Source organism: Ixodes scapularis, unplaced genomic scaffold (assembly GCF_016920785.2).
Source record: "Ixodes scapularis isolate PalLabHiFi unplaced genomic scaffold, ASM1692078v2 PGA_scaffold7__128_contigs__length_106722199, whole genome shotgun sequence".
Lineage (NCBI taxonomy): Eukaryota > Metazoa > Arthropoda > Arachnida > Ixodida > Ixodidae > Ixodes > Ixodes scapularis.
The window spans coordinates 27,397,631-27,424,627 of NW_024609882.1; the positions used below are offsets into that span (position 1 = coordinate 27,397,631).

Here is a 26,997-nt window from a genome sequence, read left to right on the forward strand (position 1 = left end):
GTGACCCAGACGACGGGAGTCCAGTAGCCGGGTGTGTTTGGCGTTCGTATCGATAGATGGCGTTGGGACCAGCGTCTGAAGGTTCAGCCGACTAGCAAAAGATAGCAGACGACGCGCAGACGAAATCCGTTGGCAGCAAAAACGCCGCCGTTATGCAGACCCGTTTTTTTTTTTTCTACTTTAAGTTTTTTTTTTATTGCTCGCATTTATTTTTGTAACCGAAGGTACCTTTCAAAAAGATTATATTTATTTTAATAAACCACGGTGGTCGCGAGCCGTCGCGATAAGGAGGTAGCGCCATCTATCAATACAAACGCCAAACACACCCGGCTACTGGACCCCTGTCGTCTACGTTGCAGCCCGCCGTTGACCCTGGCAAGTTTCTGGGCCTTATTTTTTACAGACAGAGGGCTACGCTTTGTAATTTTACAAGAAAAAACCGACCTGTGAATTCCACCTTTGACGAGAAGTTTAGATTGTTACGTGCAGGCGTCGATTTTTACGCTCCATTTTAGATCGAGCCTGGTGACTTGAACACCCTATATATTTAACCTGCACCTTTTCTGTCCCCTCACCCCGAACGGGGTCTTCCATCATATCCACCGATCCACAAGGGGTTCGCGAAACGTCGATGGTTGAGAACCACTGGTCAAGGTAATATAGACCCCGTTAATATTGATACCCAGCTATATGGACACCACTTTAAAAAACAGACTAAGAAGAAGAAAAAAAAAAGAGAAGATAAATGCATTTTTGTCTTGTTATTATGGAAGACCTGGGGCGGGGGGTTCAAATTAGCGAGATACCACTGAATGTTGTACATAAAAAAAAAAGTTAACGACGAGGATGGGATTCGAACCCACGCGGGCAGAGCCCAATGGATTAGCAGTCCATCGCCTTAACCACTCGGCCACCTCGTCCTATGTTTTTCTTGAAACTAGATGGGCAACTTAATGACAGGGTCACGCAGGAACAATATTCATTTTGGAGCGGCACAAAGCGAGGAGTGACCGCGCATAGCGCAGTCCCTTCGAAAGCCTAAGATTGAAGCTCCCGAATTGTTTTAACAATACTTTTAGAGCGCAGCTCTTAGGCGCCCGTTTCCGGCTTGAGCGGCGTCAGCGTTGCCGTCGGCGTAACCGCGCGGTGCATTATGAGACGCGTGACGTCACTGATGATGTCACCCGTGACGTCATCGTCACTGATGACGTCATCGTCACTGATGACGTCATCGTCATCGTCCTTGAGGACGTCATCAGAGACGTCACTGATGACGTCATCGTCACGTGACCTCATAGGGGTCACGTGACCCCCGTGAGGTCACGTGACCCTCGTGAGGTCACGTGATGAGGAGGAGGAGGAGGAAGGAAGGATATACCTGACCCTCAGAACCCTTCCCCTCCTCCTCCTGAAGAGCTACGCTCTAATCCGGCATTACAGGGAGTTGTAAACGGCTTTGATTTTTTTTAACTAATTTATTTGTTTTTACTGTTTCTTAATTTATTTATTAATTTATTAACGCGATAGCGTTTAGGAGCTCGTGTCGCAGAAACTTCGGCGTCGGCGGGACGGAAAAATTCTGGCATGCACCTGGTTATTTCACACGTGACGTCACGTGTGGCGTCACGAGGGTTAAATTTTTGCGCTAGATTTGACAGAAAATTTTCGGTAAATTTGGCGGGAACATTTTTCTCTAAATTTAGAGGGTCGATAGGGTCACGATGTTACACCCACGTACGCCGTCACGGCTGACGTCACACGGGTGACGTCACGTGACACGTGACGCTACCGACTAGACCACGCACACACGCTGACGCGCCTTGCGAACGAGTGCGGGTTTATATGAAAAGGCTTTGCGAACTGCTCACGACTGCGCTATCGCGTTCCACTCTTAAAAGCCTAAAAAGAAAAAAAAAGTTTTCTCTTTAAGCCTAATTGGGACACGCGTGTCAAAAAAAAAAAAAAAATTACAAGCGAAACAAAATATTTAGAGCAATATTGACGACGCAAAACGTGATTTAGTCGGTAGTCACCTCCTTTCCTCTTTTTTTCTCTCTCAGCATTTCGGGCGCGTAGAGGAGAGGTGGAACGACCAAGATGGTCATTCCGGAATGACCCGTGACGTCATGGACTGCGCACAAAATTTCAAATAAATCTCTCGCCGTCAATATTGCTCTAAATTTTTTTTTTTTCGTGTAAAATTTATTTTTCGAAACGCGTGTTTGAATGGACCCGTTTCGAAAAAAAGAAAGCTTGAATGCAACGCGATCGAACGCTTTGTATTATAATCATGTACCATCCAGACTGCAAAAAAAAAAAAAAGAAAAAAAAATATTTTAAGTTTTTTTTTTTTTGAATGGGCACTGAAGTTGATTTTGCAATCGTCTTTTTGTGTTGATAACTCAGTCTAGACGCTCTAAACATCCTACCAAATCCGAAATCACAATCGTGCGTAGCCCATTTCCTCGTTAAAAGCGTGTTCAAAAATCGCGACACGCCTTTTTTGGGAAAAATTTTCTTCCGAGTGAAGTGGTCGACGAAGGGCGCTTGTCGGCGAGTTGCAAGCGATGGCTTCGCCCGCGGAAAAAAAGAGGAGTCTTATCCGAATGTGTACCTATCAAACTCTCTTCGAAAGAAGTTATGGTAAAATCATCCAGAATCTGCGCGTATTGTAGGGCTTTCATTGGTCCACACAATGTAATTGACTAACATAGAAGTTTGGGCTAGTTGGTATTTCATGATTAAAAATTAAAACAGCGCAAGGACACGGACAAGAACAAGAAGGTAGACGAACAAGGCACTGTTTGTCTACCTTCTTGTTCTTGTCCGTGTCCTTGCGCTGTTTTAGTTTTTAACCACACAATGTAGTCCGCGAGAAGAAAGAGTGCAGATGTTTTTCCATTGCCCTGAGAAGAATAGGCAGCTTAGTAATATATAGGACTTGGTATATGTGGTATCTAAAACATTTTAAGCGATATAAGATCAAAAACGAACTTTTTAAAAATATGTCTTCAGTGCTCCTTTAAAGGCGAAGCTTTAGCGTCCCCTAAGCTTTATTTTTTATTTATTTATTTGACATTTTCGCTGTTTATTTATTTATTTTGTTATTTGTTTTATCGGAGCTGGCTGGCCCGGAAGCATGAACGAAATGAGGGCAATAATTCAATCCAACCACCATAGCAAAAAAACATTTTTTCGATGAAACGTCAAAAAAGATGAGGTTCACAAAACAAATTTCCAGGAAACGTCACAGTGCCGACGATACCGTATCCATGAACTGTGTGGTCATAGAAAGCTGCTGGGTATGAAACGTGTTTCCACGAAACGTGTCTCGACGATAGAATACAAACCCACGCCATTCTACAAGAAATCACAAGTCTCGTTCTTCTGCAAGAGCTCTCAAAATAACCCTATCCAGTCGGGACAAAAAAAAAGTTTCCAAGCTTTTTTTTTTTTTATCTGTGTCGTACCAGTCGCAGTTTTAATGTAGTAAACTTGCATCAAGTTTTCTTTTTCTTTGAAGTGCCTTTGAAAACATCTGCAACACTATAGTGTGTATGAACCAAAAAAAAAAAAAAAAAACGCGCGCAAACTTTGTTTGTTTTAATTTATTTAGTTTCTTATTCTATTTATTTTAGAATATTGTCAGCTACTTTTACGGTGGCCAACGTACCGGCTAAACCGATCACGCATAATGCTCCGGCTACGCAAAACAAATCACACCACATAAAACATGGCTTGTATCTTCGTAAGTTTTCATTGTTAGTTTTCATAAACGTTATTTTAATGGCTACCATATACCAATCCCTCGCAATTGGCCACCTGTATATGGTGGCCAATACACCGCCTTAAAAAAAAAAAAAAGAAACACTTCTTGAAAAAAAAAATACTAGTTCGAGATGAATTTTGGCGTATTTATATCCCGTGAATCTGAATATCTCGTTCGTTTTCCCCGAAGATGTCACTAAACGAGAGAAAACACGAGAAACATCAAGCCAGTCATGACGTCATACTAGGATCTTTGGGCAGCCAAGCGCGTGTCGCTCGTGTGGGCAGCGTGAGCAATTGCAAGCTTGCCAGGTATATTCTTCCGCACACGAGTAACGTCTTTCTTTTACCTTTTTTTTCTTCTTAAAAAAAAAAGAAAGAAATAGCGAGATTGCGCGTGCATAACTCTAACAGTTCGGTTAAAATGCGCGAGAGTGGAGATTCCGAAAACCCCTAATCTGATGTCACGACGCCCAGAGAAGGAGGGGCTTTAGCGGCACTTTAAAAATTAATTTCTGCAGCCTCCGTGCACTAATTTTTTTTTAAAAATCGATTTTTTGTGATACTGAAGTCCAGGTGAAGACACCTTAGGTGTTTTTCCTCAAATACAAAACAGCTTCAGTCATGCCTTTAAAAGGGTACGGAAACGAAATTCCAGCGCTAATTTTCTAGCTTAAATCTGTTGCGTGTTGAATCATAATCTCAAAAACACCAGTCTTTCGTTGAAAGGCACGAGAAAACCTAATTAAACGATCTTTCAATAAGTTCCTGGTGGATGCCCGTGAAGCTGAGTTGGGTGGTAATCTAGCAACATTGGGAATTTCGCTACGTTCTCGTGACGTAGCAGGAAGCGTTACGTTGCCGCACTAAACATCGAAGCAGCGCCGCCATTGGGAAGTGCGTTGAGCTGTTGGAAGTTACCTCCGCCTCAACGCGATTACGAAGCCTTTGTCCGTGCGCTTTGTTCCCATTTGCCCCTTTGTGAAGGAAGCTAACAAAATGCCATAAAGGACTCGTTGAGGAATGTCGCCGAGTTGTTCCTGTGACCTTGTTGTAGAGTTCAAAGCCGTTCTGCGCTTTTTAACGTCGAGATGCCGCCGCGCTTCCGCGTGGCTGAGAACTGTGGCAACGACTTGCTCAACAGCGATATTCCGATCAACAAGTTTCCGGGCGACGAGAAACTTCGTGCCCTGTGGATCCGGCTCGCACGTCCGTCGTTTCCGACGTGGGTTCCGACGCCTGCTGCTCGCTTTCCGAGATGAATACAAAGAGGGCGGTGTCGGTGTCGTCATCCTCACTTGTGTCGTTCAAGTTTATGTTCCCAGGGAAATCGTCCTGACGCGCCACGCAACACGACGCGTACGACTGATCTCACACGTGAAACGCTCGTCCGCCTCACGGGTACTTCGAACGGCTCTGCTGTAACGCGTTGACGCTATTGACGCCACCGCAACGATGACAACGCCACCGACGGCGAAGCTCATGCCTTGCTACGTTACAATTGAGGGGAATTTTTTGTTTGTTTTGTTTTTCGCCAGATATCTCATGACGCATCGCGCTCCGCATACAGACCAGGGGGGCTATGTTCGTCAAATATTTCGTTTCTCCTAAAAAGAAACGGATGTGACGGAACTGGCGATATCGCGTCTGATTGGCTAGAGGCTCAAATGACGAAAGTTCCCTCTTTCGTCATTTGAACCTCTAGCCAATCAGACGCGATATCGTCAGTTCCGTCATATCCGTTTCTTTTTAAGAGAAACGAAACATTTGTCGAACATAGCTGCCCAGTTAAAATCAGCACAAAAGTTTTGCCATAAGGTCTCCTCGGCGCAGAGGATTGAGCGTCACGAACGTCGCCATTGCAGCATAGATATCCCTTCTCGATCCCGCAGGTGACGACGATAGCCAGCTTTCCTGGCCGACTCCAGTATGTCGTAAACGAGATGAAGCGCAGCGGAGTTCGACTTGACTCTATCCGCAAGATCAACGTCGGCGGCAGCGTGGTGAGCGAGGCACTGGCCAGTGGGATCCGCTCCGTCTTCGGGAACCTGCGCTGTCTGCGGAACCTGTACGCCATGTCCGAGTCCTGCGGGATCGTATGTTCCCCGGCGCCGAACGAGATCAACGTCGGACACCTCGGCTACCCCGCTCCCATGGTGGAACTCAAGGTGAACTCGGTGAACTTGGCTCGGAGAAGAGCTAGCGCGAGTGAGAGCTTGTGAATACTTGACATGACTGCATGAACCTGAGACGGGGAAGGAAAAAGATGAAGCGCGAAAAGAGGAATAACACGTCGAAGACGATGTGTGTTCTTGTTTTTACGTGTCCTTCTTTTCAATCCTTTCTTAGGTTCCCAGGTTATGTCAAACATGGGTTATTTTGTTTAAATGCCGACGATAACCAGAAAGGAGGAAACTCTCCCTCAATTCCTGATTTTCATTCTATACTTCGTTTCAGCTTAACTCCGAGCGCAGCAAAAGGCTGTGGGACGGTTCACCACTTGGAAAATAGCGTTCGTATACATCACGAAGTATTTCGCAAATGTAAAATTTTAGAAATACTTTGTTCGGGTGCAAATATTGGGCAATTCTTCAGTTGTGTCCTGCTAAGTACTAATTATCAAAAATAAATAAAATATATTACGTTACACGTTGTTCATAATATGTTCATGAGTATGCTTCGACAAAAAACACCTACCTGCTGGCAACGCTGATGCGACTACTACACTTTTTTCCGGTTTCTCAACGGCCGAATCGTGTGCTTCAAGTTCTACGCTTTCCTTGCCAAGTTGCTGGGCATCCCTTGGTTTTCTGTTTTCCTGATTTCCACCGACAGCGCATGGTAAGAAGAAAGACACGTTCGGTCTTCAGGCGCGAAAACGTGATGAATGTGCACACTTTATCATCAGGAGTCCCAAACCGCGTTGTATACCGCGAAGAGCGAACAAACGTTGGGAAATCGACGAAAAGGTGATCTGCCGACGGCGGAAAACCCTCTTTATGAAAAACGGGTCAAAATCGGGTGTCGAGGCGGCGGTCAGAGGCAAAGCCATGCGGTGTGTCGGTGGAGCGCCGGGAAGATGCGTACTCCAGTGCGACCGGAGTGAGGCGGTATGCTTTTGTTGCTGCCATGCGTTTGCGGAGAGAGCGTTCTGCTTTGTTCGAAATCAGAGACAGGGCGGCACTCTATCTAGAGAGCTCGTTCAACCCGCTTTTTCTGTGAACTCCGGACGGCACCGCGGCAGAGAAGAGGACCCGACGTTGCCAACTTCCTTGTTCCAGCTACGGCCTTCCTCTGTCGGCAGTGCGACGGCCTTCCGAGACGCCCAGCAGTCACCGCGCTGATTCGGAGTTTTATTCCAAGACGCGGATTGACATTTTTTGTTTATGTAGCAGACGATGCCGTCGATACTCCCGTTGCAGACGAAATGACTCTCTTTGACTCCTTTGCACCTCTGCCCAGGTTCCGCGCGGAGTGATACACGAGGTGTAGGCGCAGTGGCGTCCTATCGCCGCCGTTTGATTGGCCCCGTCCACTCGTAGCTTTGGCCACGCTCGAGGCTAAGCTGAAACGGAGTCATACTTTCTGTGGTGCGTAGTTCAGAGACCCGGCCGCTCTTTCGATGGAAGGAGGGGACAAGAGTGCGAGGGAGAAAACTGGGAACTGGTCTTCCGACCAGCAGCAGACGATTCTATAGGCCGGCCTTTAGTGTTCCGCGTTTTTAGTAAATAGCGATAAACACCGAAAATTTAACCCCCGAGCTGCATTTATCAAAATTGGGAGAAAACGAAAACACCGAATTGGAGCTGTCCTTGAATAAGGAAAAACCCAAAGCTTCACAGAAACAAAATCTTTGTCTAGAGCTTTACTTTGTGCTGACCCCAAAACGAAGCTCCCAAAGAACTGTCAGTGAGGTTCCTACTTCAGGACTTTGGGCTGAAATTGCTACAAGGTTTAGTTTCACTTCACAACTGAAAGCGTAATTTTTAGACTTGCCTATCTGAGTACGGCTCTTTTTCTTCAGCATAACTGGTTTGCAGCAACATGGCTCGTCATTTGTGTTGTTTGTAAATTATAATTTTAAGGTGACTGAAATACATTTCTTTATTGTTATAACCCCAGATTTATCGTTTTATTCCAATGAAGAAAGGAGGAAAAAAAAAACGGACGAATGGTTGTCTGAGATTTCCGATCCCCAACAAAAACAGGCATGCTGTACAAAAGTACCGTATTATTCAGAGAGGTACAAACAAGTATGAGCATACAGGCGAAAGGCAATAAAAATAATTAAAAATGATAAACACTTTTTTATGTGTGTGTCGGTGAACTTATATAGATTACGACGGTGATCTTATGTAAATTATACATTTCGTTTTAACCAGAGAAAGACTGAGGGAGTACCTTTTCAGCTGGTACTCAAAACACCTATGCCATGGCTCTGCACGGTGTTTAAGACATTTTGAACAGAAAAGTCTTGTATTTGCAGGTCGCAGTTCGTTCTTAAGCGAACGTCGGCAAATTGTGAACACTGTGGCTTGGATACGTAGGTATTTTATGTTGATATTAGCAACTGATGGACTGCAGCAAGAGTTTCATTAATTGACATTTGCAATGCCAGAAGTTTTTGATGTTTGGTAATAATGGCTGCGTGCGAGCGTTACAACACTGTACACAATACAAATGATGATCTATAGAAGGGATTCGGACGACGACGACGAAGAAGCTAAGGAAGCCTCTTATTAATTAATTTATTTATTGAAAGTACCCCCAGGGCCCGAAGGCATTACAGGGGGAGAGAGCACATGCATGAAACAAAGATAGTAAAATAGCAACAAGTCAAACATATTAAATATACAACAAACAAAGGAAAAAACAACAGATCATGGGTCACTGCTGAAATAGGGATGGAATTTCTAAACAGGTTAGTATCAGTTATAGTAGCAATCAACCCTGGGAGGTGGTTCCATTACTTGGCTGTGCGGGGTAAAAAAGAAGATTGAAATGTCGTGGTAAATGAACTTGAAACTCTAACTTTGTGAAGATGGTCAAGACGGGATGAAATGTAAAAGGGGGGAGTAATCATCTGATTCCGTAGGAGAGGATTATGGAAATACAATTTATGAAATAGACATAGGCGTGAAGCTTTACGTCGCAAGGAGAGAAGTGGTAAACAAACTATTTTTCATCGATGTGACACTAGCAGTATGGTGGTAGTTGGAAAGAATGAAACGGGCTGACCTATTCTGAATGGATTCCAATGCAGGGACTAGAGTATCGTGACCGGAACCCAGATGGAGGCTGCATATTCTAATTTAGGCCTGATTAATGTTTTGTAGAGGATCAATTTTAGTGGAAAAGGTGCCAATGAAAAGTTCCGTTTTAGCTAGCCCAGCATGTAGTTAGCACGGGTAGTAACATACTGAATGTGGGGTTTCCATGAAAGGTTATTTGTTAAGTGAACACCAAGGTACGTGTACGTTGCCACTTGCTCCAACACGTTGCCACTTGCTCCAACACGTTGCCATCTAGGTGGTAAGAGGGACTGTTGTTAGGTTTACGGGACACTCTCATGTGTTTGCATTTACTAGTGTTTAGTTTCATTAGCCATAATTCACACCAACGAGAAACAGAGTCAATATCAGACTGAAGTGCAGACAGGTCAGAATCATGACAGATTTCAAAGTAAATTACACAGTCATCGGCGAAGAGACAAACGGATGAAGACACATTAATGGGATGATCGTTAATATAAATTAAAAATAGTAGTGGGCGTAAAACAGACCCTTGAGGAACTCCAGAATTCACAGACACAGGTGGAGAGTTTTCGTTGTTAATTGTTACAAATTGTGAATGCTTATTCAGAAAAGACCGAATCCACGAGAGAACGTTAGGGTCAATGTTAAGGTTTGCAAGTTTCAGCAGTAATAGCTCGTGACACACCTTATCGAATGCCTTGGCGAAATCTAAGGAAATGCAGTCCACCTGGGAGCCTCGGTCAAGAATAGAATGAATGTCATAAGTGAAGGATAGGAGTTGGTTTTCGCAAGATAATGATTTACAAAATCCGTGCTGTGCTTCAGCGAAGAAATTATTCCACACTAGGAAATGTACAAGTTGGGAAAAGATACGTTCCAGAAGTTTACATGGTATGCTTGTCAATGAAATGGGACGATAGTTGTTAGGGGAATGTTTATCGCCGCCTTTCGGAATTGGAACCACCTTCCCCACTCGCCAATCACAAGGTAAAATACCATTTTGCAGCGACTGTTCAAACAACTTGGAAAGGATAAGAGATGAGTATAATCTAGTGTTTTTCAAAAACTTGGAATCAATACCGTCCACTCCTGATGAGGATGATAATTTCAGTTTATCTATAATTTTTGCAATACCAGTGCGATCAACAAAGATATATCATCCATTGGTACATAACAGACACAGTTCATCGAAGGGTAACTTATGTTGCTAATATTAGAAGAAGATTCAATAAATATACTATTTAAGTCATTAGCACATTTGTCACTGGGCACACTACCACCACTTGAAGTTTTAACAGAAATTAAAAAAACGGTCCTTTTTGTTAACAGTATTCCAAAATTTAACGGGGTTATTTACCAATGATGTCTAGAAGACTACGTGTAAAAATGTGAGATTTAGCGTCTTCAAACGCTCTTTTGTAAACTCCTACAGGACTGTGATGTTCTTTCGTGCTATCGCTCCTAAAGTGTGAGTATTATATCGACACACTCGCAATTTCTTCGACTAGCTAGACATGCGCAATCGCTTATTTGACAGGAAGCGAGGCATTGGCCCTGGCGGCTTCCGCCTAGACCATGCGACGCTCACCCATCACAGACCAGACCGCCCAAACATCTCTTTCCCGACGGACGCACCGAGCATCGGCGACGAAATACTCTATCAAGCAGCAGCTCTTATGAATGCAACTGGAAACAATAAAAGACTTGAAAATGGCTCCCCTAACAATACCGAACAAAGGTCTTACTCTGGTGCACCCAGCTTGTCGGGCACCATCATAGACGTTGACTCCGAAGTGACGTCAAATGAAGAAAACTGAGCGGGGCAAAAAGGTCGGAAACGGCTCTACTTGTGTAGCCCCGAAGTAAAAATCCTCAATGACAGTTCATTGGGCGCTGCATTCTAGGTCTGTGCAAGGTAAAACTGTATACAACGATTTTCTTTCTCTGAAGCTTTCATTTTTTGGAGAGCAGCTCTTAGGCGCCCGTTTCCGGCTTGAGCGTCGTCGTCGTCGCCGTCGCCGTAATTGCGCGTTGCATTATGGGATGTTTGCCATAATGACGTCAGGTGACGTCGTGTGTGACGTCACGAGGGTCACGAGTGACGTCACGAGAGAGGAGGGAGGGAAGGGGAGGAGGAGGGGAAGGAGGAAGGGAGGAGAATGAAAGGGGAGGAGGGAGTAGGAGAGCGTACGTAGGAGGGGCCATAAACTTCTCTCCGTACCCTCCCCTCCTACTCCTCAAGAGCTGCGCTCTAATTCGGCATTGGAGGGAATCGTAAACATCTTTCATTTCTTTTCTTTTTTTTTTTTTTTCATTCAAAAACAACATTAATTTGATTTTTTTTTTTTTTTTTTTTTCAGATCTTGATAAATGCAGCTCGGGGGTAATTTTCGCGGTTTATCTGTGTTTACCGAAAACGTGGAACCCTACTTAGAAGCAATATAACCCTTATGGGGATACATTTCTATATGTCTTTGACCTGTATGTCCGTTGAGCGAAACGTGCCACTTATTATTTCAGTTTTTAGATATTGACACCGGAGTGAAGGTGGGCCCGCACACGCCTGCGGAGCTTTACTTCAGAATTCCGAGCTGCATGAGAGGCTACTATGGCAGGCCTGAGGAAACCGCTCAATTCATGGACGCCGACGGCTGGTGCCGCTCGGGTAAGTGTCAGGACAGTTCGGTCGTCTATCTGCGATAGTCACAATTCTCTGAGTTATAAAGGGAACGAGAAAAAACAGATCGTGACTGATGGGGCACGTAACCTTATAGATTGGGAATATTTTTTTACTGGGTCGTATTTTAGGACACTAGCTATGAGCTTTTACATATTTAACGGTTTTAATTGACGTACGGTGCCAGGTCCAACAGAAATAAGGTTGGTAGCCCTCAATTTTCTTTTTTTTTTTTTTTTAATACATATCAGTTGTGTGGTTTTGGCTAGTATATCCCCAGCATTGTGCTGGGCTGCCCCAGTTTCCGTGAATGTCGAAATTGCCGGGTTAAACCGGGTATTTTAAACCATCGGTTCTGAAACAATAAAACTGGCATCATACAAACCAAGCGCTACCCAAAGAATTCCGGAGATCCTGCACCGCGTTTTGGATCGCCGCCCCCGGGTAAACTTTCTTTCCTTATCTCATTTGGACAACGCTTAAGCATGGAATGGCTTGCTCACCTCTGTCTCTTGTGTGATCAAATCCGTTAATAAAGTGTGTGAGTCCTGTGACTGTCTTTTGCGAGAATAACAAAAGGTGTGGAGGCTCGACTGCGACGTAACCTTGCTTCGGTTGCGCTGTTGCATGCATGGCGCATGGGCGAACGCTCCACCTCGGGAGAATGTAGTTCTCGCGCACAGGCAGTACCCACACAAGGTGCGGGAAAACAAACGGCTTGTTTGTAGACAGCGCGTTGGCGTCTACAGTTCCTTGAGACCGAAAGTACGGTGCATGGAACGCGTTTTCGACAGGCGTGTTTAGCATCGCCCATGCATCAAAAGTGGTTCCGACGTGGCAACATACGACGTGACAGGAACCTTACCGAAAGGCTTAAGAGTCCCTCTCCTCCACGCGTGTATCATTGTCTGCCCCTAAACTTCGCAGGAGACGTGGCCTACTACGACGAAGAGGGGAAGGTGTACTTCGTGGAACGTTTGAAGGAGATGATCCGATGCATGGACAACCAGGTTGTTCCAGGCGAGATCGAGGACCTACTCATGAAGCACCACGACGGCATCCGGGAGGTGGCCGTCGTGGGGCTACCGCACCAGGAGTACGGCGAAGCGGCTGCCGCCTTCGTGGTCCTCAAGAACTCCCACAACGAGCGGAAGAAAGATATCGAAGAGGAACTCAAGAGCATCGTTGCGGGTAAGCAGTGTACTTGAAAGAGCCACTGACAGCTTAAGGAGCATCTTATTATCGCTCAACAGTCAATGCCATTGCAGCATTAGCCGATAAGAATGCCTAAGAACGAACAAAGGAGAAAAAAGCGTATCATGGTATACCATGCCCTGGGTTTCTTAAGTTGTTTGTGACTGTAACTGTAGAACGTTAGGGAACTTAGGGGGCATAGTTGCAAGCTTGGAATAAAAATAAAGTTATTGTTTACGCTTGCAAACGACGCGGAACGGCGCTATATACGTCATCAATGAGGCCATTTTTTTTTGTGTGTTTGCAGGAGAGCAATTTCACCGCAGTTATCGATAACTACTATGATTTTGTGGCATCGGTGGGATTTATTTCTTGTGGGACAGTTTAGGACATCGGGATTTAGGCCAACAAAACACAGCAAAAAACTAGACAAGTCAAGCTTAGATTATCGTCACTCTGTTCGCCGGTTTTCTCGTGGGCGCCGCCATTTTTGGGGCTTGGTGCAGAGCGGCCGCAATAGACTATTTTCGAAAGTCTATCAAGCAACACTGGCGGTCGCCATTGCTTGGACACGAAGCGCGTGATTGGACCCCATTCCTCGCCGAACGCTGATGTCACACTTGTGTCCAATGCAAGCTCAGAGTATGTGATCAAGCAATAACGAATAGGCGTTGGCGCGGACTTCTAAAAAGGGCCTCTATATGCGATCGTTCCGATTAAAAAAATGCGACGTTCTCAGCTTTAGCTAAGGTGCCAGGACCCTCAGCCGATAACAGAGAGCTTTAGGGGACCGTTCTTCCGGCCCTCCGGTACGAACTGCGCATGTGCGAGTCTTCTGTGGTATGGCGCATGCGCAGTTCGTACCGGAGGGCCCATCGTATACCGTATCGGATGGGCAAAAACGGTTCCCTAAAACTCTTTACTGCTTCGCTCTGCTGCGAACTGCTTTAAAATTTTTGGACGACGGACAAGCGTTTACTGCGATATCAGATAAAGCTTCAGACCACAGCTGGCCAACGATGATACTAAACGCCATGATTGCTGAAGTGACGTTTATCTGATGCGCAGCTTATGTAGGGGCTGTACACGGAACAACTTTCACTGCCAAAATATTAAGATATCGAAACGCGAAAAAGGACACTTAGTTGTAAGCGTTACACGGCCCACTCCATAAGGGGATCTGGTCTAGTATTTATATATAGGCCAGACTTGCCTCCCTGTGCCAACAGCTGCGTTCGATATATAGAACATGTACCGCGGATTCGCCATCCCACGAGATCACGCATGGTACGACGCTGATTGTTATGCGTTCGTTCAAATGTCTTTTTTTCTTCGGTTCTGCCAGGTTCTTGCGCAGTGCACAAGCATCTCTATGGCGGAGTCCACTTCGTCGACTCGCTCCCCAAGACCGAGACGGGGAAAGTGCAGAAGAAGGCGCTGCTTCCGCAGCATCGAAATGGCTGATGGCAGTGTTCCGCTGGATCGCTGCGGCTGCGCTAACAATGAGCCTTTATAGCTTTCTTGAGAAACTCTTTGATTGCTTGTTGTTTCCGGTGCTTTTCTTTCGAATAAACAAATGATGCAAATGTTTGTACCTACACTCTTAAAAAAAAGGTCCCCAAAAGGATGGAACAAGCAGCTTTTACACTCTCAATCGGGTAAGGAAGGAAGTTCCTTGCTTATTACCTTTTCGAGGGAGACGGACACTAGCACCCCCTATCACTCTTAAAAGAAAGGTTTTTAAAGTCAAGTATTTTTAGAGTGCTCTCCGAGTTCACATACGCAAAAATATCATTACCGAAAAGAACCCTTAAAGGAGCACTGAACTTTCTAAAAACGTTTTTTAAAAAGTGACTTTGTAAAACATGTATGTCGCGAAAATATGTTTTATTTACTTATTTTGGTTACTTACAAAATAACTACAGCTTATCGAGGGAATTATAATAGGGTCGAACAGTAAACAACTCGCAAAGGTCACATGTCATCACGATTGGTTATACGAACGAGAAAAAAAAAATGAAAGACGTTTTCAACTTCCTGTAACGCCGATTTAGAGCGCAGCTCTTGAGGAGGAGGAAGGGAGGGTATGCCCCTCCTCCTCATCCGTACCTTCTCCTCCTCCCCTCGTCCTTCTTTCACGCGCGAAACGCGCTTCGTCACGTGACGTTTCGGCGCGGTGTCCCATAATGCACCGCGCGGTTACGCCGACGCCGACGCCGCTAAAGCCGGAAACGGGCGCTTAAGAGCGGCGCTTTAAAAATACGCTTTTGTCCAAGATGCTTATCGATTCCTGTATTCGGTGTCCATGTTTTCCATCAGATTTTTCACCCGTTTTATATTAGTTGGACTAGCCAATGACTACGAAATATTTTTTTATATCTTTATCAAAGGTACGTTTTTTTAGCGTAAGTGAAGCTTTCTTGAAAAACACGTTTGTTTGTGTGTGCGTGTATGTGTAATGTTACGCCAAGGATTTCATCTTCTTACGTAAGAAATTAGAAGCACACTAGGTTGGTCCAAAAGAGAAAGTAAAGTGGCAACTCTTAGCGTTCAATTGGCTCGTCTAATGCTCATGATAATTAGATAAAACAAAAATGCGCGCTTTTTTGTGTGTGTGCCTTTCGCGAAAGATGTCATTTAATAGTATTACAGACCGGAAAGGTCCAGATCTAGAAAAATTATATCAGCAATAATAGTACGCTTTTAATATTTGTACCAGAAACGTTCAGAGAAAAACAACCCCGAGGCTCCAACTTCCAGACCCTCTCTACTTGAGTTCTATCTCAAGAAAGCGGAAACCTCAAATGTTCCTTCTACTTCAGAGCGCTGTTGGCGCTAAATAGAAGCTCCTTAATATTGTTCTTCAGCAAAAAAAAAAAAAATGATAATAATCTGTTTAAACTTTAACTTGGAAGAGAGTACAGGATCACGGCATCTACGTAATCTTTGGGCCGACCAAGCAGCTTCGTTTGCTCCTTTTATCGAGACAGGTCTTTCAAAACAATCTTGAAACGTAAAACGTGCTGTCTGCGTCAAACCGTGGATAATATTATGCTGAGCAGCGCTCTACCAAGGGCTGGAAAAGTACCTGTACCGTCAAATGCGGCAAAAAACAAAAACACACAAAAAAAGAAACGAGCATATTGGCGAGTAGATTTTAAATCCCCTGTTGTGTTTCATTGGTACACGTTCCAGACAGAAACCCGAAAGAGTTATGAAGCTTGTTTTGTTTACATCAGACACGTAAAGTACTTTATTATTAGCATTATTTAGAACAGCTGTAATAAAGCCGAGACTGGCGCGTGTCATTGAGAAACAGCTAGCCGTTAATTAGTCTTGTTATTGTAGAGAAGTTTCAGCTGCTGCTTCAGAACTTTTCCGTTCACATTTCTCGGGAGCCTGTCCACGATGAAGACGCCCCCGTAGATGTGCTTGTAGTACAGCGTCCTTTCTAAAACGAAAACAAAACTAAAATAAACATTTTGTAGGGAATTGCCAGCAGCGAGAGAAGTAGCAGTTATGAATGGGAAGCCAACCGCACGTCTTAGAATGCTCGATATTAAAAAGCATTGGACCAAATGGTCCGCGTTTCTATATATCTCATTTTACAGTGATAGCTCGTATGGCTTCTAGTGAATCACAAAAATCAAATTATATAATTAAACCTAAAAAAAATGATGTACGCAGAGATAATGTATGACGTTTCATTTGCTCCTTAACCGTGCGGAAATCGCGTTTCTCGGATCCAGTCGTATTCTGGGTTTCTTCGATCACCTAGTCTGCGCTGCCATTTTTCGTCTACTCGGCTGTGGATTGCGTTCTGAGCATGCGTTCATAACCCAGTGACTCAGCATTTTTCGTCTGAGTGATAAGCGCTAGAAACCTGTATAAGTTCACCATGATTGGCTAGCTCCATGACTCACAGACGCTTTTGTGAGTCATGGAGTGCTTTTGTGAGCCATGGTCTTAGAGTGTGTTATTGTAACTTTTATCCTGGCAACGATGATGCTTTCCAAGGTCAAAAAGGCACTAGTAATGGTTTGCCTAAATACAAATTCACTTCTTTATGCCTCACGAAGGAACGTTAAGGCGGTCGACCTTTGCCTCACCCGCAACGAAGTCCTTGAGTTTCTCGGCCACGTCCTCTGGGCAGCCAGACGAGTTCCGCAGTACAACAAAAGCTACGGGCATGTCCCCGTACTGGACATGGGGGACACCGGTAACGGCCGCGTCGGCGACGTCCTCGTGGCTTTGGAGCAGCCGCTCCAGGTCTGACGGGCACACCTGGTGGCCTAGACACTGGATCATGTCCTTGATACGATCGACGTAGTAAACACGGCCGTCTTCATCGTACCAGGCGATGTCTCCTGTCGAGAGGAATGGCAATTTTTCTTTCAGATTTTTTTCGCGCATATGGTATTCAGGGAGAAACAAATGGTAAAATATACTCCCTCCGGGAGGATCATGTCAGCAAGCCCGCTGCATCGCAGTTATTTACACTTCAGCGGGGAATATATCCTTTTTTCATATTACAATATGGTGCTCATTCGTGGTATCTGCAATGGATATCTGGTTAACTGGAGAAAGAATTAATGCGCATTTAATGGCGTAGCCCTCCACTTTAAGAAATACAGAGGTGTACTTTCCCACGATGAACTTAGAAGGGTCAATCGCTGCAAGCTAAGGAGCGAATTCGGCGAAAAACCATATGTATAGACCTAAAAAGAAACTGTCGGCGCCACATGCGCTATGGCAATAAGCATGACGTTTAACCATATCATTACTACAGAGTACGCTCTTTTCCCAAGTTTAAGCATAGTTTTAGCCACGCCATTCGCCAAGCTCCTTCTGTAGATTGCAACGATTAACACTTCCAAGTGCTTTCTAGAAAAGTAGACGCCCAAGATTTTTTAGTGTATTTGGCGATCACGTGTTTCCTTCTATTACGTCACTGGAACTTATTCACTTGCCCATGATAGTGTGTCAGCCCGGGGCATCATGTTACAATAAAAAGGAATAAAAAGTCAAGCCGCTGCATGCAAGTTTCGTGCGAAACCCAATTAACAGTATTCCTCGACTTCATTTAAAGAGGCTTCGATTCCAATGTTCAAACCTACGCTATTTGCCTTGACTTAGTACTAAGGCATTCGACAAGGTTCCTCGTTGACGTCTTTTACTCAAACTTAGAAATCTTAATCTTCACCCCTCTGTTATCAACTGGATCTCTGAATCCCTGATTAGTCGTACCCAATACTCTTCTGTTAACAACGTGGAATTACCGACCTGTAAGATATCGCCTGGCGTCTCTCATGGGACGGTACTTCACCCTCTTTTATTTCTAGTGTACATTAATGACCTGCATAATAACACCTCTTCTTCAATGCGCTCATTCGCTGATGATTGTGTAATTTACAAACCTATTCATTAACATAATGATCAACTAACTTTACAAAACGATTTTACCTCATGAACTCACTGGTGGCGCAAAAGGCCAATGGCGTGAAATTTCGATAAATGTAAATCGCCCTCACTTTCACGCCCTTCACTTGTTGCATCATTTTAGCATCACCTTGCTATCCCCCCAGTGATGACTTATTCATCATACAAATACACGGGAATCCACTTTACTTCTGACCTAACATAAAATACCCACATAACCTCTGTAGTTGCTAATGCTAACCGTACTCTCGCATTTTAACGCCATAACGTCAGACTAGCGTCGCCCTCAGTAAAACAACTAGCCTACACTACATTGGTAAGATCCAAACTAGAATACGCGTTTCCAACATGGTTTCCATGGCAATCATACTTAAGTAACGCCCTAGAAGCCGTTCAAAATAGATAACGTCGTTGCATTTATTCTGACTACTCTCCATATACTAGCACATCAAGATTACGCCGGTCAGCTAACCTGGACACACTTTCCCTCAGCCAGATTGTGTCCCGCTCCTATCTTCTTCATCAGCAAAGCATATCTTAAAGAACCTTTGCTATCACCTGCTCACCGAATTTTCCCACCATTCATGCAAATTACACGAAATTTCTTCATCCACAGTGTCTTATCAAATGTCTACAATACCATCGGCCATTAAAGAGTGGAACGCACTACGTGACCACATTGTTTCCAAAAATAACTCAACAAATTTGCAGCTCCCACTACCCTCTTTCTCTCTAACCCCCTATATAGATTTCAGTGTCCTAACGTTTTTTCAAGTTGTATTGATTGGTTTCTCTTTTTTTGTATAGGTATACTCACCCCTTGAGTAATACCCTTTTGAGTCTTCAAGAAAAATAAGTGATGATGATGATGAAGGGGCCGTATTTGGTAAACATTCCATCAGTAACTCTTCATTTAGTGTTCAAGACATTACACTGCTGTCCTTTTCTTTTTTAGTACATAGGATCGCTTGTTGCCCATTTCCCGAAAAGAAGCTTGTGTTACAAAAACAGCATAAAGTTTTCTTATCCACAAAAAGATCAGCCAGCCTAGGTTGAGGTGGATGCGCTTTCCGCACGGTAGTAGCGTCAATTTTAAAGCGAAGCTGTATATGACACGTTGGTCGGTTTTTTTTTTTTTTTGTGTGTCCATCGGCAGAAAAGTAGTCGACAGAAAACCATCGCGCGCGCCTTATCTTCGTTTGTGCGCGCCTTATCTTCTATCATGGGAGTTTGACACTTGTTTCATAAGAAAACAACAAAACAAGTGTCAAAACCACATGATAGATGATAAGGCGCGCGTGAACAATACGAAGCACGTAGCGCTCTCCGCATCCGTTTCGCGGTAAACATTGCGGTTGCGTAAACTGCCGCGGCAACGTCAGAGTACGAAGTGGGGAGTGACGTCACAAGCCCCGCTAACATTGCGAAGCACGTAGCGCTTCCCGCATGCGTTTCTCGGTAAAGACTGCGATTGGATAAGCTGCCGCGGCAACGGCAGCGTATAAAGTCCTTCATGGAGACCCTTTTGCTGTCTGAAAACATGAACTGGCACTTGCGTCCCAAGCGACTTCCGGTCACCCCGTCTTTGCAAGCCCGTAGAGCTTGCTTATGTCACCAGGGAGAAAAAGCATAAATGCTACACGTAAAACAAAGTTGGAGGTTTAACGATGGCATTCGGCTGTACAACTTAAGGTCTTGGAGGAGGCAATTTGGTTTTAAAAATATTCTAAACGTTTTAACAGATCTCCCGCTTCTTCGTTCGGTTGGGGTTCACGTGGAGAATTGGTGGTGAAACGTTTCATCGACATTTCAGGCAGCGGTGTCAAGGTGGGCTTTGTTCATTCTTTTTACGAACCGGAAGTTCTCTGGGAGGTCAAAAAATGAAGCACTGCCTGTCGACGTATGTAAAGGGTTTTTATAAAACAGTTTTGGTGCAGTGCATTTCCTCCTTTTTCGTCAATAATTTGGCATAGTGCACTGGGCAATCGTTGCAGGCGATACGACAGCTTCGCTGGCTAACCACCTTCACAGCGTGGATTGGAGCCCCAATTTTTTACGTCACTTTTGAAAGTTACCTTTGGGATTCTGATCACCTGCCTTTGACAGTCATATTTCGCACGTTGTAATTTAATGTAACACCTTTAACCAGTTACAAATGAACAGACACTTTAAACTTAATTTCACCCTTCTGCACAGCTCTGAGATGGCCAATCACCGCGAACAGTGTAAAAATCCCAGAATGACAAAGCTGAAAATACGATTTAAAATAAAGAAAAAAACGCGATGCGCACAGGGACATGGGGCATGACGTTTCACTTGCTCACTGTAAGCTCACAACCATCTTTTTTTTTTTTTTTTTTTCAGAGTGCCTTCTCACCTGAACGGCACCAACCATCGGAGTCGATAAATTCTGCCGTCTTCTCTGGCATGTTGTGGTAGCCTTTCATGACGCTCGGAATGCGGAAGTAGAGTTCACCCTCCTTGTTAGGACCTAGCTTCTCGCCTGTCTCGAGGTCGATGAACTACGTTTAATAGAGAAACAGTGTTTGCATATTTAGTGACTGTAAGGTAATAAACCTGCAACTAGAAAAACGAGGAAAACAAGTTACTGTGCCCTATGCCAGGTTTAGAATTTGTGATTGTGCCTGCGTGCGTGCATGCGTGCGTATGTGCGTGCGCGTATGCATGTGCGTGCGTGCGTGTGTGTGTGTGTATGTGCCTGCGTGCGTGTGTGTGTGTGTCTTCAGCTTGAACAGGATTATCGTCGAGCTATGGCTTGTACCACAAGGACCTTATTTACTTTATTACTTCCTGAGATCTAAATTTTCGAAGTCATTGCGTTGCTATATTCACTACACAGACGATGTGAATTATTATTCTTGCTTATTTCTAAACAATGTGACTTGCCAGGCGTGGCTATAATTTATGAAACCGCAATGGATTTCAGGCTCACGTGACCTTCGTCAGTCTCTTACATCGTGAGTTCAGATTTTATACTTTGAGTTGTAATTTGTCCTGTTGAAGGGCCACTCCAATAAAAAAAAATGGAGATCTTGTTCTTTTCTGTCATGATGATTTGTGATTATATTTTGGTGGACATAATCCATTCATGACAATTATTCTCTGAAACTTGAGTCGGACAAAGCCAATTAATTTAATGTTGAAAAGAACCCTTCTAGTCATTTTCCAGACACTCTCTGTGGTGCGTGCCTTGTAAACTTCCATCATGTGGCTCATGGATGTCAGCCATAGACTTCACTATACCTCATTGATGACGAAGCGAAAATGTGTCTTAGCGCAATTACCCCACACCCCATTAAGCATAATCTCGAGATTAAATTTTCAGGTGCATTGGCGTAGTACCTCTGCGGTGGCATCTGCCAATAGATTGCGATTTCATAAACGTGTGTATATGAGACTCTTTCTCTGTTACATCATATGGCGTGCTCTGGTTAGCGAAATTCCTTCCTCGTTGTTTCAATATGAAGAAAAAAAAATACTAATGTTGTGAATTCAAAAAAAAAAAAATTGTTTTTGCTCTGAATAGAAGAGTAAAATAGTTTTTTTCTCTTTCTGGGGTGGGGCGTGCTCCCCCACCCAGTCTCAATAGCCGCGTTCAATTAAAGCGCCAAACACATGTACGACGAAACCGTCCGATCCGCCGAAATGACTTTGGGGGGTAGGGGGGGGGGGGGGGGGGGGGGCGAGGGTTTTCGTAGCACCGGCGAGCGTTGAAAACCCTCGCCTCCGACCGTCGTATTGCCTGATCGGACGTCGGATCGGACGGTTTAGTCGTACATGTGTTTCGCGCTTTACTTACACCTCCTGCACCGGTGCAAAAAAGTGTAGGGCGGTGTGCTTCCGGTCGTATCTAAATACATATACCGAAAGTAGACTGCCCTACACTTTTCTGCACTGGTGCAGGAGGTGTAAGCAAATTGAACGCAGCCCTATTGTGCACCGTTTTTCACTCGGAGCATTATGGCCACTCTATAGACCTTTTTATCTCAGTAGTTACCTTACCGGCGGACAGAAGCGCTGACACACGCGGCGGAAGAGGAGAAACACAGGCAGGCCCCGTAAAAAAATGTGGCAGGAGTTTGAGGAGAAGCTACACTTGTCGAACGAAGCACTTCTTGTTGAGCAGGAGCGTGCGGCGAAGGTAATAGAGAACGAAGCTGCGCTGACACTGTACAAGCGTCTGCTGCCCTCTATGAAAGAGGAGGTACTTCAACTCAACGCTGAGGCGCAGGAACGCGTGGACATGCTACAGAAAGCCATCGAGGCGTCCAAAAATGACCTGGAGCAGTGCAAAGCAAGGCAACGTTCGGACGGCTGCACCATGCAAGCTCAAGTCGCAGCTGGACGATGCCGTAAAGAATCTCGCCATTCATCTGGAGATGTCAAGCAACCAGAAGGGCGATTTCGAGGAGAAAGCAAAGAAGCTGAAGCAAGATGCAGGACAAGCAAGATGCAGGACATAAAAGAGCACAGGACAACACCGAGGAGTGCAAGATGCAGGACAAGAGAGGATTGTCTACGGTGAAGGAGTTGAAGAGGCAGTTCCAAACGGAAAGAAGACGGGCAGACAAGCTTGGAGGGACTTCAGAAAGTTCTCAACGGCACGAGTCTCGGGAGATCTGACGAGCTGTTTCAGCCCATTAACTACGAGGAGCGCCAGTGCGGCGACCCAGCAGCAACAATACTCCAATTTCATTTTCCTTTTTTTTTTTTTCCTTTGGGGGGGGGGGGGGGGGGGGGGCGTGTCTGTTTTGCAGACGCTCGTTGCAAAGAGCAAGCGACGCATAAATACATAGATACATACATACATGCATGAGGTGGCTTCAACTTAGTTGGTTTCGGTTGCAGCGGGCTCGCGGCTGTGTTGGTGTGCTATGTCATTTTCACTCAGTTTTGTTGTATAAACGTATCCCTTATGGCACAGAACCAATGATGCAGAGGTAATGGGCCAACCTGAGAACTACGACGCAGTTACGATCCTGAATTGTGGACGTTTTAACGAAAACCTTCATCTAATCATGCTCCTCGTTCGGTCAGGTTTGGCTACCGAAACGACTCAAATGATGCCGGGGGAGAGTTAGCGATGTCGACGGCCGTACTGGACGTACCAGCTGATACTAGTTTCCCTAAAAATAAACTAACGAAGAGGCTAATGCATTGAGGCAGTGAAAAAGCAGGCCGACGGCCTGACTACCAGTGTGCTGAATTGCACAGAACAGATGAACTCGCAAGTTTAGTGCTCACTGTTAAATTTTTGAGGACACCAACGTTTGGCGAAAATTGACGACCGAAAAAGGCCCGTGTAATGACACATGGAATGCAAAAGGAAGCGATATTGTCTCCATTGGTTTCTTTAAATTAAGTACTCGAGAGGTGTTTCGATAATGCTTCCTACGACGAGTATGATATTTTTTTAACTATCAGCCGTGCTAAAGTATTCATTAGCAGCATTTCACAATGTTGACTTTAGGAAACTATTTGTTATGCGGACATTTTCTTAGAACGTATTGAGAATAGGAGATAAGGAACAAACCCGTCAATCGAAGTCTGACGTCTGCAGTGTCTTTCGTATAAATTGCGGAATAAAACTGAATGGAGCGAGAGAATTACCCTCCAGCAAGCTTGGCTCAAGTCCAATGGCAAGCACCGCTTCATGAATTTGTGTAGACAGATATTTAGTTGTTTAAACACTCTCTTTTTTTTTTTTTTTTACTTTCAGCGGTGTCAAGAAATTAGGCATCGACAACACTGCACTCGAGGGATTTCCATGCAGACGGCTTCTTTTTGACGTCACATAATGCGTGCCTCGGGCGCTCTTGTCAGGCAATCACAAGCTGTCCTTGACACATTTGTCACCCGGGGAGCCAAGCCTTAGTGTCAGAATAATTTAATTGAATTTGATATCTTAAGAAAATTGAATGACTGGAGATATGAGACCGAGCAGAGTGTATACTTTCTTTAAATTCATAAATAAACCGATCTAGCGATTGTTTATACCGCGAAACTGATTCCTCCATATAATCAAAAGCAACTGTTTTGGATTTGTTATAAAAGCAGAGCACGATGCTTTCAACAAACATGAAGTGACTCCTGGCGTTGACTATATTTGCCTTATTTAGCATCCTAAATGCTTGATCACAAACATACCTTGCGCTTCTTAGAGCGCGACGGCTACTTAAGCAAACTTGCGCTATCATATATCATTGGCTTCTCAACCCTCGTGTGTCTTAGAGTGGTCTACATACTCGATGTGCGCCAGTGCTCGCTTTGATTCCTTTGCTCACACGTAATCGGGACGCCGACGTCGCAAATAGTCAAAACGTGCCATTAAATCAAGTGCAGAAGTTGTGCACATGACGATGGCATGCAGTTAGGTAGTAAAAATAGGTATCAGGCGACACTTCATAAAGCAAGGCAAAAAAGCGAGGTAAACCGCGACGAAAAACACGAATACAACGCCTTCACTCGGAGGAAAGACAGGAGACGATTTGAAGCCACCTTATGGCGGCCGCGTCACGTAATTCTAAGATGGCAGCGCCCATGCAATGGAGGGTGAAAAGGTCTATGTGCAGCTGACTCCCCTTTGTAATGCCTCTGGTCCTCGGGGCGACTAAATAAACGCATAATTAAATAAAACTACACTACAATGCGCGCCAGCTTGCGCGCATATCACCTTGAGTTCCACCATGGGACCCGGAAAACCGATGTTCCCAAAGTTGATCTGATCAGCAGGCGGTGCGCAGACAACACCGCAGGACTCGGACATAGCGTAGATGTTCCTCAGGCAGCGCAGGTTCTTGAAGACCGACACCACGTTCTTGGTCAGTGCTTCAGTGACCAAGGTGCCGCCGACGTTGATCTTGCAAATGGACTCGGGTCGGACCCCGGTGCGTTTCATCTGACCCAAAAGGTACTGAAGACCCGCGGGAGAACTACCCAGTGTCGTTACCTGGAAACGGGAAGTGTGGGTTCAATTGGCACTCAATGCAAAAAAGCGTTTTAAATGTACAGAAAAAAATGGTTTCCATATGTTTATACAGCCTAGAGCTTAGTCTGTCTCAACGATAGAATTGCCTCCCAGTTACAAATGAGAACTTTAGCCGGTGCAGTACAACCGGTAGCCTGGGGTGTTTAACGCGCATCATTCAGTAGTGATACACGACCGCCCGCCGGTACGATGCTCATCCAAATCAAAATGGGCAGGGGTCGGGATTGAACCCAGGACCCCTAGGTTCTGAAGACCAGGATCCCTGGATTCTACCCAGGATCCCTGGGTTCTGCAGCGCGAGCTTTTGCTCCACGTGCTCCGAGCAGGTGTGCGCCTGCCCACTCGGCCACCGATCCCCCTTCAAATGCACATTGTTTATGGCACCAGCGCTTATGGCCTTGTCACACTGCGGAAACAGTCGGAGAGCTTTGTCCTTCAACACGAGGAAAGCATGTTTTCGGGGACCCTGTCACATTGCGGAAACAGCAACAGTCCGGAAACATGTTGCTGTCGTCCGATAACCATGTTTCCCAACTTGTTCTTTGACACTCGGGGAACATCCTGTTACACCGGGAAAGCGTGTCGGAAGAACACAAATTGCCTCCTCTCCTGCGCGCTGCCTCTCTCTCTCTCTCTCGCCCTCGTCTGCTTCGTTTCAGCTTCGGTCCAGACGCAGCCAAAGCTACAAGCGCGAGCTCCGGGCTTTCAGCATCCCTGCCAAGCACGCGCGCTCGTGCAGTGCAAGCACTACTCTGGGCCACATGCTCGCGCTTGTAGCATCGGCTGCGTCTGGACCGAACTGAAACGAAGTATAGGCGGCTAGGCTCAGATCCGCTGGCTCCGCTTGCCCCTTGAATCGTTGCCATTTTGGATCGCCGTCTCATCGCCGTCGCTCTACCGTAGTCGATTCATCAGCCGCGCGAACCATCTCGTGTTCTCTGGATTTGGCGGTTGCGCTCTGCTACAGGTTTAGACCCTTGCAGGATGGCATACGCGCCGGCCACAGCAGCAGCTTCTGCTTTGGTGCTTCTTTGTGCCATCGATTCAGATGATTCTGACGATCAGCTGCCGCCGCGCAAGAAGCCGCGTTCAAAATGGACCAGCGAGTGGCTCGCAAGAGTGCATCAACAAGGTGCCTATGAGAATTTGATGCGGGAGCTGGCTCTGGAAGATTCCGAGGCCTTCCGGCGTTGGATTCGGATGGACACCGGCTCCTTTGAGGATCTTCTAGCAAGGGTGAAATCGCGCATCGAAAAAAGGGACACAAAAATCGACGTTCCTCGACCATCGTGATCATTTTCGACTCCTCAGTCGAAGTGAACGGCACAGTTGAAGGGTTCGACGGCATCTCGAGAGAAACACTGAAACTGATCGAATAAACTCAACCGCTCCGACAAACCACACAGTGCAAGAAGGGATGTGCTAATCGCAATAGTGATAGGGCTGCTTAGAAATGGGGAGTTGTCAATTATTGAAGTATTCTCGTGCGACTATCTCTAGTGAAAAATATAGATGTTGCCGTATTGCTGGAAAAAAATTCCCTCAGCCACCGAAATGGGCAACACGTGTCGTCCGACACAAGTTGCCGAGGTTTCCGTTGCCAAAAGCTGTCACACCGAGACAACATTGTCGCTGTCGTCCATGTTTTGTTGCTA

The 26,997-nt window shown here is 45.3% G+C and overlaps 2 protein-coding genes and 1 non-coding gene across 3 annotated transcripts in view; 1 reads left to right on the forward strand and 2 right to left on the reverse strand.

Moving 5' to 3' along the window:
* Window positions 1-14,480, forward strand: part of LOC8041808 (4-coumarate--CoA ligase 1) — a 37,714-nt gene extending 23,234 nt beyond the window's left edge. Inside the window, exons 6-9 of the mRNA XM_029973657.3 lie at window positions 5,661-5,936; window positions 11,544-11,688; window positions 12,628-12,891; window positions 14,240-14,480. Of these exons, the coding sequence (XP_029829517.2) occupies window positions 5,661-5,936; window positions 11,544-11,688; window positions 12,628-12,891; window positions 14,240-14,358 (804 nt within the window). The 3' untranslated portion in view covers window positions 14,359-14,480. The remainder of the gene's footprint in view (window positions 1-5,660; window positions 5,937-11,543; window positions 11,689-12,627; window positions 12,892-14,239) is intronic.
* Trnas-gcu lies at window positions 839-920 on the reverse strand. The gene has a single exon. It is a non-coding gene; the product is annotated as a tRNA-Ser (tRNA).
* Window positions 14,481-16,123: 1,643 nt separating the features above from the next.
* LOC8035232 (probable 4-coumarate--CoA ligase 2) overlaps window positions 16,124-26,997 on the reverse strand; it is a 57,620-nt gene continuing 46,746 nt past the window's right edge. Inside the window, exons 9-12 of the mRNA XM_040210530.1 lie at window positions 25,028-25,303; window positions 20,711-20,855; window positions 17,004-17,261; window positions 16,124-16,345 (exon numbers count right to left, since the gene is read on the reverse strand). Coding sequence (XP_040066464.1) covers window positions 16,221-16,345; window positions 17,004-17,261; window positions 20,711-20,855; window positions 25,028-25,303 — 804 coding nt within the window. The 3' untranslated portion in view covers window positions 16,124-16,220. The remainder of the gene's footprint in view (window positions 16,346-17,003; window positions 17,262-20,710; window positions 20,856-25,027; window positions 25,304-26,997) is intronic.